This window comes from Lipotes vexillifer, unplaced genomic scaffold (genome assembly GCF_000442215.2).
Source record: "Lipotes vexillifer unplaced genomic scaffold, Lipotes_vexillifer_v1.1 scaffold325, whole genome shotgun sequence".
Lineage (NCBI taxonomy): Eukaryota > Metazoa > Chordata > Mammalia > Artiodactyla > Lipotidae > Lipotes > Lipotes vexillifer.
In genome coordinates, this window is record NW_006799313.1 from 263,286 (window position 1) to 273,900 (window position 10,615).

Genomic DNA, 10,615 nt, shown 5'->3' on the forward strand with positions numbered 1-10,615 from the left:
CACAATCAAAAGTAATGAGGATGGGAGGACAAAAAATGAAAATAACCTGAGTTTAAAGCTACTAAATTAACCAACTTGGAAAACACCCTACCTTGGGACTCGTACTGTGAGATCACAAATTTTCTTTATTGTTTAAGCTAGTTGAGTCAGAGGATCATGTCCCTTGCAAGCAAAGGCCTCCTCATTAACATACCACCATATAAAAAGATCAAAGAAGAGAAAAGTGAGTGGAAAGATTGGTAAAACTAAGAAGTCCGTGTTCAGCTTGTTTAGCAGGAGAGGATATGGGCAGGGGCAAGGGTGTTGGGAGAAGGGGTCAGGGGGCCAGGCCGTACTATTTCTGTAACTGTCAGCAAGTCTGAACTACTCTAGGCCTCCATTTCATCATCTGTAAAGAGAAGGGAGTGGACGAATCCTCTGAACCACATATGACTTTCTCTGAAATGGAGAAGTTGAAGACACTTCACTTCCCGCAGCGTAAAGCAGGGGTCCTCAACCTTGATGCATATTGGAAACAGCTGGGAAGCTCTCAAAACTATCCAATACCCGGGCCACAACCCAGAATGATTACAAAAGAATCTGAGAGGGGTGGAGGGAGGCAGGCATCAGTCCTTGTAAAGCTCTCTAGGTGATTCTGATATGTAGCCAAGGTTGAGGACCACTGGCTTAGAGGGATCCTATAAACCCAGTAGTGGGTGCCCACACATTGGCAGAAAGAGGGACGGGTCCAGAGGCAGGAAATCAGCAAAACTGCATATAAGGTACTGCTCTGACTTTGGGATCCTTGCCCACGACCTAGAGGGTTTGTTTAGGCCACAACTCCCAGAAGCTGCTAAAACAAAACAAAAAAACAAAAAAACTCTGTGGGGAACCTGGCGATGAAAGCTGAAAAGGAGACTCTCTCTTTGGGGCCTGGAGGATCACCCAGACTTGGGCAGCTCTTTGGGACTCACAACGCTGAAGATGCACAGTCTGCTAACTGCACTAGGGATTTCCAGAACTTCAGTGTGGGGATAAACTAAAAGGAAAGCCATAAATCTAGAAGAGAGCAAAGTCCTTCCTTAAATAACTAAATTAAGCCTTATTTCTCTGGAACAGAATATCATGCACCCCAAATGCAAGCCATTCTCCATGTTAAATTTTAAAAGCAGTGTTGCTTCTGCTGTGAGGTGAGGTATCAGGATGTGAAATATGGTCGATTCTGCTCAATAGGAAACACTCAGGAACAGCTTGCTCTTTGACCAGGCTCTCTTCCTTCAGTTCACGTGCAGCCCAGGACAAGCCAGTGGTGGGTGGAGCTGGCATAGGTGACCAGCAAGAGCTGCCCAGAGTCATGCCTGCCTGGCAATCACTCCCTCTTTAAGAAAGACAAATATCATATGATATCACTTATATGTGGAATCTAAAATAATTGTACAAATGAACTTATTTACAAAACAGAAGTAGAGTCAGGGATGTGGAAAACAAACTTAGGGTTACCAGGGGGGAAAGGGGTAGGGAGGGATAAATTGGGAGACTGGGATTGACATATACACACTACAATATATAAAATAGTTAACTAATAAGGACTTACTGTATAGCACAGGGAACTCTACTCAATACTCTGTAATGATCCATATGGGAACAGAATCTAAAAAAAGAGTGCATATATGTATATGTATAACTGATTCACTTTGCTGTACTGCAGAAACTAACACAACATTGCAAATCAACTAAACTCCAATAAAAAATATTTTTAATTTAAAAAAAAGGAAGGGGGCAGCTAGGAAAGGAAGGTCTTCAGGGGAGACTTCAAGGAAGAGGTGGAAAGGAAAACACTAGGCAAAAAGTCACTGTCTACAAAAACAAAAACTTTTATTTAAAAAAAGCAAAAGAATAAAAAATATTTTTAAAAAGAAAAAACAATCACTGTCCGGCCTGGAAGTCACTGTTCCAGGCCGACTCAACTTGCCACAGGACCTTGAACAAGTCACTTTCCCTCTCTGAATCTGAGTGTCTTTAATAAAGGCAGACATTTGCATCCCGTGGTCTTCAAGGTCCCTGTCAGACCCATATTTAATTTTTCTCCAACCTGTGGGAAGAGGGCTCTCTTCACCCAACCGTCAGCATGAACAGAGAGCCAGAGAAAATAAGGGTCATGAACTCCAGCGCCTTCAGAAGTCAGGCAGACAGCACAAAAGAATGTAGCAGGGGTGACAAAACAAGCAAGTACCTCTGTACCATTTTTCTAGATTCCACGTATATGCGTTAATATACCTATTTGCAGGGCAGGAATAGAGACATAGACATAGAGAACGAATATGTGGACGCTGCGGGAGGGGGGAAAGGGGGAGGGACGAACTGGGAGATTAGAATTGACATATATACACTACCATGTGTAAAATAGATAACTAGCAGGAACATGCTATAAAGCACAGGAAGCTCAGCTCGGGGCTCTATGAAGACCTAGGTGGGATGGGGGGGGCGGCGGTGGTGGGAGGGAGGTCCAAGAGGGAGGGGATATATGTATACATATAGCTGATTCACTTCACTGTACAGCAGAAACTAACACAACATTGTAAAGCAATTATACTCCAATTTTAAAAAAGGCAAGTATAGCCCATCTATAAAGGAGGCAGCTGCTACTCAACTCCGGGTAACTGTCACCATGAGGAAAGACCTTGCAACTTTTTCAGAAAAAAGGAAATCTAGATTTTTCTTTTTTTAATGTAGCCTGCTGATGGTCTGCTCTACTGTACAGCAACTAACACAACATTGTAAAGCAATTATACTCCAATTTTAAAAAAGGCAAGTATAGCCCATCTATAAAGGAGGCAGCTGCTACTCAACTCCGGGTAACTGTCACCATGAGGAAAGACCTTGCAACTTTTTCAGAAAAAAGGAAATCTAGATTTTTCTTTTTTTAATGTAGCCTGCTGATGGTCTGCTCTTGGAAATAAATTCGCTTTAAAAAAAAGAGAAAAAGAAACCAAAAAACAGTATCAAAAAAAAAACATCCGCAGCCGGATACAGCCTGTAGGCCTATAGTTTACAACTTCTGATCAAGAGGCTGTTATGATATGATTAAATTTGTTTTTCATAATTGGGCCTTTCTAGGTTGGTCATTTATTCCCCCTTAAGTTATACTGTGCAGAAGCCGTTTTTGGCATTTTAGGCAAGAACTGAAACTACAACTTTGGTTCCTAGGCCTGCTGCCTCATACCCCAAGGAGCTGAGCTCCCCCTCAGTCTGGGACTGATGCCCACTGCCCCTCCCTACACCCTCCATGCAGCTCCAAGCTTTGCCCCTGCAGGAGGGAGCCGGATCTCAGGAGGTAGAAGCCACTTCCCACACCATCCCTTCCCCCATTTCAAAGACTCTCGAGAGGTGGTCCCTGAGATAAACCTGACCCAGCAGAGAGTATGCATGATGAGCAGTCAGCACAGATGGGGACAGTCAGGGGGACAGTCCCAGCAGCTCAAGTCACTGCCCCTGGACCCCAGCCCCAATGGTCAGGAGGTGGAAATTCTCACTAATGAGACTGGGACCACGTGAATACTTTCAGGTGGATCCAATTCCTAGTCCAAACTAACCTTGCTCACTTGTTCTTAAACAAAACAGGAGAATATCAGTTGATGGTTTCTTATTTAACTGTGGCTTTGAGAAAGAAAACATACTCCGATCTTATATCAAACATTTTTATTTTTAAAGTGAGAAGTTCACAGAGGATAGCTATAGGAGAGTGAAATATTTAGAGCAGAAAAATTGTGGGTGCTAGCCAAACTTCAAATATTGTCATAGCAGAGTTATTCCACTAGTATGCTTCCAGCATGGCAGATCACGTGTTAAAATTAACTGCATTCTCGGAACACCTCAGTGGACATGCACAATGATAGAAGCAAACATTCAGAGGCCCCTGTTCTGAATATTTTACAGAATGGATTTAGGCACACTCCAAAACAAGTATATTACAACACACCCAAAACAATTCACATCCATTAAAAAAAAAAAAGTTGACTTTAAAGATATTGGTAGGAAGACTTAAAATAACAAGAAGAATATAGGCAAGAAACAGAAATGGCTACTTTTATGTGCAAGGTGCTGGATTCTTAAATTGAGAATCAGTGTCAATCCTCACTTCCAACATCACATCGAAAAAGTGTGGCAGAAAAATGAGTCACCTTCAATATGAAGGATGCGAGTTGTGTACATTGACAACACTCTTGAAGACACAACAGTTTTGCAGGAGGAATGCCAGCATACAGAGTGGGCCTTCTTATGAGGCCAAACGCTCACAGGTTATCCGATGACCCTTCACACACTCGGGTTAAGCAACTACAACATTCTGGTTTAATCAAGGCACTGGCAAACAGTGATCCTTGACATGACATAGAGTCCCTACAAGTTGTTGGCCAATGATGATTGCATGGGTTTTTTGGTCAGGCAGCATCTATACTGAGAACCCAAGCCTGGCACCTTGATCACAAGCAAGGTCACTTATCCCACTAGGACTGCAAAGCCAGATTTGCTTAAGCTTTCCCCAAATCATGATTTTTGTTAAGTCACGTTTGAACAGAAAGGCTTCGTGTACAATCTTGATTCCCCAGAATTATAATTCACTTTCCCCAGTACCACCCAACACTCCCAAAGTTTGTTTGGGTTTTTCTCCACGAGAATACATAGCATGGATGTTTTTCTCCCCTCTACAAATTACTTCCCTGGGAGAGAACTGTAAAACCAACTTAAAACCACAAAATAACCTTACATTTTCTCACCGACAGTTAAGTATCAGACCTCTCGCTCCTACTCTGACCTGAGCTGCAGAGCCCTTTGGGTATACTTTTCAGACATTCCTCATACCATTAACACAGCTTTCTGTCACCATCCACTGTCCTTCCTCAACCTTTTCTTGCCCAATGTGAAAGCCAGTGAATTGAGAGGGAAGGAGAAATGGGCATTGACAATGTATTACTTTTATAAAAATAGGGTTACCAGGCTGTCACTTGACCCTCCACAGCAAAATGGGGCAGCATCATCCATATAGAACCCCACACTAAATTCTCAAGGGGCTATCTTTTTTGTAGCCAGGTCTCAAAAGTTCCAAGCTAAACCTACTGAAGGAAAGTAGCAATGCCTCCCTAATATTAAGCAACACAGACCTAGAATTACATGGGCAATAAGGTCAAGACCAGCCACTAGGTTGCTTCATTCATCGGTAAGAGGACAAGTTCTCCATCCTCCCCCAGCTCTGCCATTCTGGGAAGAGCCCGCTGGCCAGCCTCGGGCTGCCGAAGACTGTCGACTCCAGCTCGGCCTTGGGGGACGCCTGGTGGAAGGCGCAGTCCTGGGCTGCCCTCTGCGTCTGCACTCCATCAGGTTTCCACTGCGCGTGGACAATTCTGTAATTCTGACCCTCATTGTTGTCCCAGAAGACCCGCCCGTTAGCATGGTACGAGATGCAGAACTCAATTTTCTCCTTCGTTGGGATGACGGAGGGTAGGTCAATGGCAAACGAGAAGGTGTCACTCTCGGAGCCACCATACACGTTTTTCATGTAGACACAGTCCACATCCGTGTAGCTCAGCCAGGTATCAAAAGTGATCCGGATCTGAACCTTCTTCTCAAAGCTCACGTTTTTCACCTTCACAGTCCCCACCACCGTTCGCTCCTGCAAAGAGCAGTTCTCCAGGCAGACAGAGTTCTTCTGGAAGTGGTTTCGAAAACTTAAGTAATCAGCTGAAGGTTGAGGGAAATCTAAAATCAAGTTTTTCTCCTCGTGGAGTTTTAAGCCTGAGGAGATATCGTTCAGGTCCAAGAGGTCAAACTGGAGATCCCACACTGGCTCTTCCGGAAGGTCCGAGAAGACGTGGATGGCGGTGAGGGAGAGGCCCTTGGAGTCCGCAAACACCACCCGCTTCTTGGCTTGGTTGTGTGAAGGCTTCCAGTCGTTCTGTGTTTTGGCTTCCTGTTTTATGTTGAGACACGGCTTCAGAGGCTTTAATTTGTTCACAAAATTTCTTCGTTGGAAGTCATCATAAGGGCCCAGGAAGCTCTTCAGAGGTGGGGAATGAGCCAGGCAGAGCCTCATAGCCACATCCACGGGCATGACCGAACTTGTCAAAGGCCGTGGATCTAAAACCTGGATCATTCTGGAATACAAAAAGAAGAGGGGTTATCATCTGCACCTGGAATGCACTTCGCCTGGTCCCAAATATATCTGTACTATTTTTGTTGGCTAAGTTATAGCCAGCACAGTAAGTTTCAAGGAGGTGCTCTCATAGGTAGTGAAGGAATACAGTATTAGGTGATGACAGCTGCATCTTATGTTTGGCTCTACCCTTGACTGGCTATAGGCCATGGGTTAAAACACGTGGGGTCTCAGTTTCTCCATCTGAGACATAAAAGATTTGGATGCGATCATCTCTAATACAGCTCTAAAACCATTTGGTCTGTTCTGGACCAGTGGTTCTCAAACCTGTCTGTTCACAATGGCCTAGGGAGTTAGTTTTCTTCCTTTGTCTTTAATGACGAATCCTAGGACTTAGAGCTACTAATGCAGAACCTCTGCGAACGGGGACAAGGAAGTAAATATTTCTTAAAGCTTCCCAGGTGATCTAATGCCCAGATAGGTTTTAGAACCAAAGTTCTCCCTCAACTGCGCTCCCTCAACTGCTTTGATGACTTTGCTATTGAATTGATTACACTTCTCTGCAATAGTAATCCACTTGAAAAGAAAAAAACAGCAATAAAAATTCTCATGGAATGGTTTTGAGAGTGAGGGGCTAGAAAGAGTGAATCAGAGGATTATCTTTGCACTTTCATTATCATGCTCTTCATCATTTTACACAAATAACCCACTGAAGTGCAAGTCAGCAATCGGTGAACTTAAAAAAAAACTTTACCTAATCCGTATTTCACAAAGAAAGACATCCATGTCAAGTCCACGTTTAAGTGGGAAAAGTTGATGACCTGAAAATGGGGCTGTTTTCAACATATGCTATATATATGAACTTATAAATGTTGAAAAGTGTAATAGGAAGCACAACAAAAAGATAACAATTATCTCTGGGTGATAGGTGATCTATTTTTGCCTTTGTACTTTTTTGGTATTTTCTAATGTTTTGGCAATGGATATTTATAACCAGAGATAATAAAGCTGTTTAAAATTTAAACATAACTATGCTCCGCAATACTAAATCAAGAAGTATCCATCAAGAAGGATATTTTTTCTGGCCTTTAGCCCTGAGTATATTGCCAAGCTTATGGACATTTTCCCGCTATCCTAGCCTTCAGATAAGAGGTGTGTGTATACTGTATGTGACATTTCTCAGTCTGGCTTTAGTAACTTTCTTCCCAGCAGCTCTAAGCACAAAGGCAAATGGCCATTATCATAAGACGGATAATAAAAGAACATTCAGAGAATTTACTTTATTAGACTTGGGATTTTTCTGGGAGACCTACAAACTTAGAACAAACAAATGAAAGAGAAAGTTATATTTGTGGGTCTAATAATAGTGAACAGGCAGGATTTTTAGAGAGGTCTGCTAAGTTATGTCTAGAGGAGCTATTTAAGTAGTTTTGCGGGGGGCGGGGGTGTTTGGGAGGTTTGTTTTGTATTTTCATATTTTGCACTTATAGAAAGACAGTTTAAGGATACGGAGATTTCCCTGGAATTTTAAGTCCTGCCCGAGTTTAAAAATAATCATTTGCTCAAACTCTGAGGCTGAGTTTTCTATGGCAAACCGTCATAAGAAGAACAGAAGAGGACCAAGGATTGCAAGCATCGTCCTGTAGTTATTCCCAAAGCTAAACTACCCAACCAGCAATCTCAGAGTGCTATTCCCACGAGTTAAGCGACCCGAGTCCTTGAGACATTTGTGCAGGACCAAGAGATACGGTCGGAAACCATGAGGGAATCAGAACTCAAGCTGACTCACAGTTAAGACAGTTTCTGGTTTAAGATGCCGTTTACCAAAATCAGCTCTGCCTAAGAAGCACAGAGCAAATCTCCACACCTCCGAGGCCTCCCCGGTGCCAGATTCCAAGTCAGCAGCCAGTCAACCCGCCCTCCCCTAGGGTCTTCATGTGCGGTGATGACAGAAGGAAAACGCAGCCCAACCTCCCTGCAGCTGCGCGCTCCCCGTGCTCCGGGGCGGGGAATCTACAGGGAACCTACCTGGTGCAGCTCATTAGGCAGAGGGGCGGCGGGACTCCGCTGCCTGCGCGAGTTCGCACCCGGCTCCCAGCAGCCCCGGCTTGGCTGCAGCTCTGGCGGATTGCGGGTGCAGTGCCCGAGAGGCTGCTTATCTGCTCGGGACCACGTGAGCCGACGGCTGGGACCAATCGCCGGGCCGCGAGCTCGACGGCGCGACCAACCAGCTCTCAGCTGGGGCGCGAGCCCTCGCCCGGGACGTGACGGCGGTAACGCAGGACTCGCGGGGCGCTGGGGGCGCTCGGAGACCCCCGGCCAGCTGGCCTGAGTCGCGTTAACAGGAGCCCCGCGCGAGGCGCCGTGGAGGCAGCACCGTAGCGCAAGTACCGGGTGTAGGCCAGGAGGGAATGCAGCAAACCTGCCCCAGGCCGGGCGCCAGCACAGCGGGGCTGCGGGGAAGGAGATGCCTTTCACTTCTAGAGGCTTCTGTATACAGTTAATCTGAGCGCAGAACGTTGTGGCTTGTTCCAAATGTGTGTGTGTGTGTGGGTATAGATATAGCTATAGATAATATAGATACACACAAATATATTTCAACACACAAATATATTTCAAACATATATATTTGAAATGTTTTATCTTGTTCACTGCTTGGTGCATCGGCTCACGTTCTCGCTTTCCTTCCCCCTGAGCAAGCTTGGGGTTAGGGTGAACCCACAAATGCACCACACAGTAGACTGATTCTCTGACTAATGTTGTTAATAAACCATGTTAGCCCTGTTATAAGACAGTGAGAAGGCACTCACTTAAAAGGCACTTTGTATTTCGATCTATTCTTCAGTTTTTCTCCCTGGAAGAGAAAACTAAAGCCAGAAATGGCCTGTTTTGCTTGTGTGGCAGGTCAGCCACAGAGCCAGTGGTCAACCCAAATCCCTCGACTCGGTTCTGACGTCCTCTGGCAGTGATGTGAAAACCAAAATGTTAAAATATCACACTGTCAGTTTCATGATTCTCCCGGGCCAGTTACTCTCGCTGAGGTTTCGGAATTTTGTTCAGGTTGGGGAGGTTTTAGACCATCAGTTAAAACCATAAAATTAAATTTCTAAGTCTAGTATAAATTATTTTTATAAAACCCATGTCCTCGTTCTGCTCTCAACTCAGTTACCCAGTAGTCCATTAAAATGTACAAAATGTACAACGTAAAATGTACAAAAATCCCTGTGTCCTTTAAATCACTGTCAAACAGTGGAATTGTTAAAATGGTGTGATTAAAGAAAAACTCACGCTGAATATCACTGGGGAAGGTACTTAACGCTTAAAGGAAAACATCCAACTAAGAGCAGATCTTCTAGTCTCTCAGCCCAACCAAAACTAGCTGAAGGGGCGCAGTCTTTGGAGTTGACACTTTCAAATCTAGGCAAGTTCTAGCCTCAACTCCCTCACCTGTAATGCAGATAGTGAAGTTGTTCTTAGGATTAAATGATATTGTGCAGATGAGAAAACTCAGTAGTTTCTCAGTATGTGTTCAACTATCCTATGTTGAGCTAAGGAGTGTATATTACCAATTAAAGTTATGGAGAAACATAAAATAAGAAGAATAAATTGTGATCCCATTTTAGGAGTAAGATGTGCACTCATAGAAAAGAGAATATGCTCAACCAAAATGTTAACAAGTGCTTAATTTTGGGCAGTGATATTATGGGTAATTAAAATTTTCTTTGTCATTTTGCTTCGTTGTATTTTTTACTTTTTCTGCAAAGAACATGGACTTTTTCTGTAACTGAGAAATCATCTTTAAATGACTTAAGACTTTCAGATTCAACTAACATGTATAGCCTACCTGCCAGGTGCCAAGAACTGTGTTGGAAGCTTTGACATGCTAACACCATCTACCCACGTCCTTTTGAGTTTGGGTTTCTTTCCATTCAAGCTACTTTCTCTTCTGCCCCCTGGTGCTGACTGATGCCATAAAAGCCACCTCTCCAAACTCCTTAAAATAGAAATAAGGGATACAGGGATCTCTCCAAAGAAGAGTCAACACTCAATAAACTTCTAAACTGCATGATCCAGGCCTCCCACTTCTTTCTCCCCTCCCCAGATTTATTGAGATGTAATTGACATATAACATTATGTAGGTTTAGAGTGTGCAAGGTATTGATTTGATATATTGCAAAATGATGTTATGTTATGTTACCACCATAACACTAGCTAAAGCCTCCATCAAGTCACATAATTACCGTTTCCTTTTTATGGTAAGAACATTGAAGATATATTCTCTTAGCAACTTTCAAGTGTATAATAATACAGTATTATTAACCATGTGGTACATTAGATGCCTAGAAGTTTATACTCTTAGACCATTTCCCCATTTTCCCCACACCCCCAACCCCTGGTAACCACCATTCTACTCTCTGTTTCTATGAGTTCAGCTTTTTTAGATTCCATATATATGTGAGATCATATGGGATTTATTTTCCTCTGCCT

At 43.6% G+C, this 10,615-nt stretch overlaps 1 protein-coding gene across 1 annotated transcript; it reads right to left on the reverse strand.

Annotated features, from left to right (window-relative positions):
- Positions 1-3,663: 3,663 nt before the first annotated feature.
- PPP1R3C (protein phosphatase 1 regulatory subunit 3C) lies at positions 3,664-8,241 on the reverse strand. Its single transcript, XM_007471551.1, has 2 exons — positions 8,156-8,241; positions 3,664-6,128 (listed from the first exon to the last, which is right to left on the reverse strand). The coding sequence occupies exons 1-2, from the start codon at positions 8,167-8,169 to the stop codon at positions 5,189-5,191; spliced, it is 954 nt and encodes a 317-aa protein (XP_007471613.1). The 5' UTR covers positions 8,170-8,241; the 3' UTR covers positions 3,664-5,188.
- Between the last annotated feature and the right edge of the window lie 2,374 nt (positions 8,242-10,615).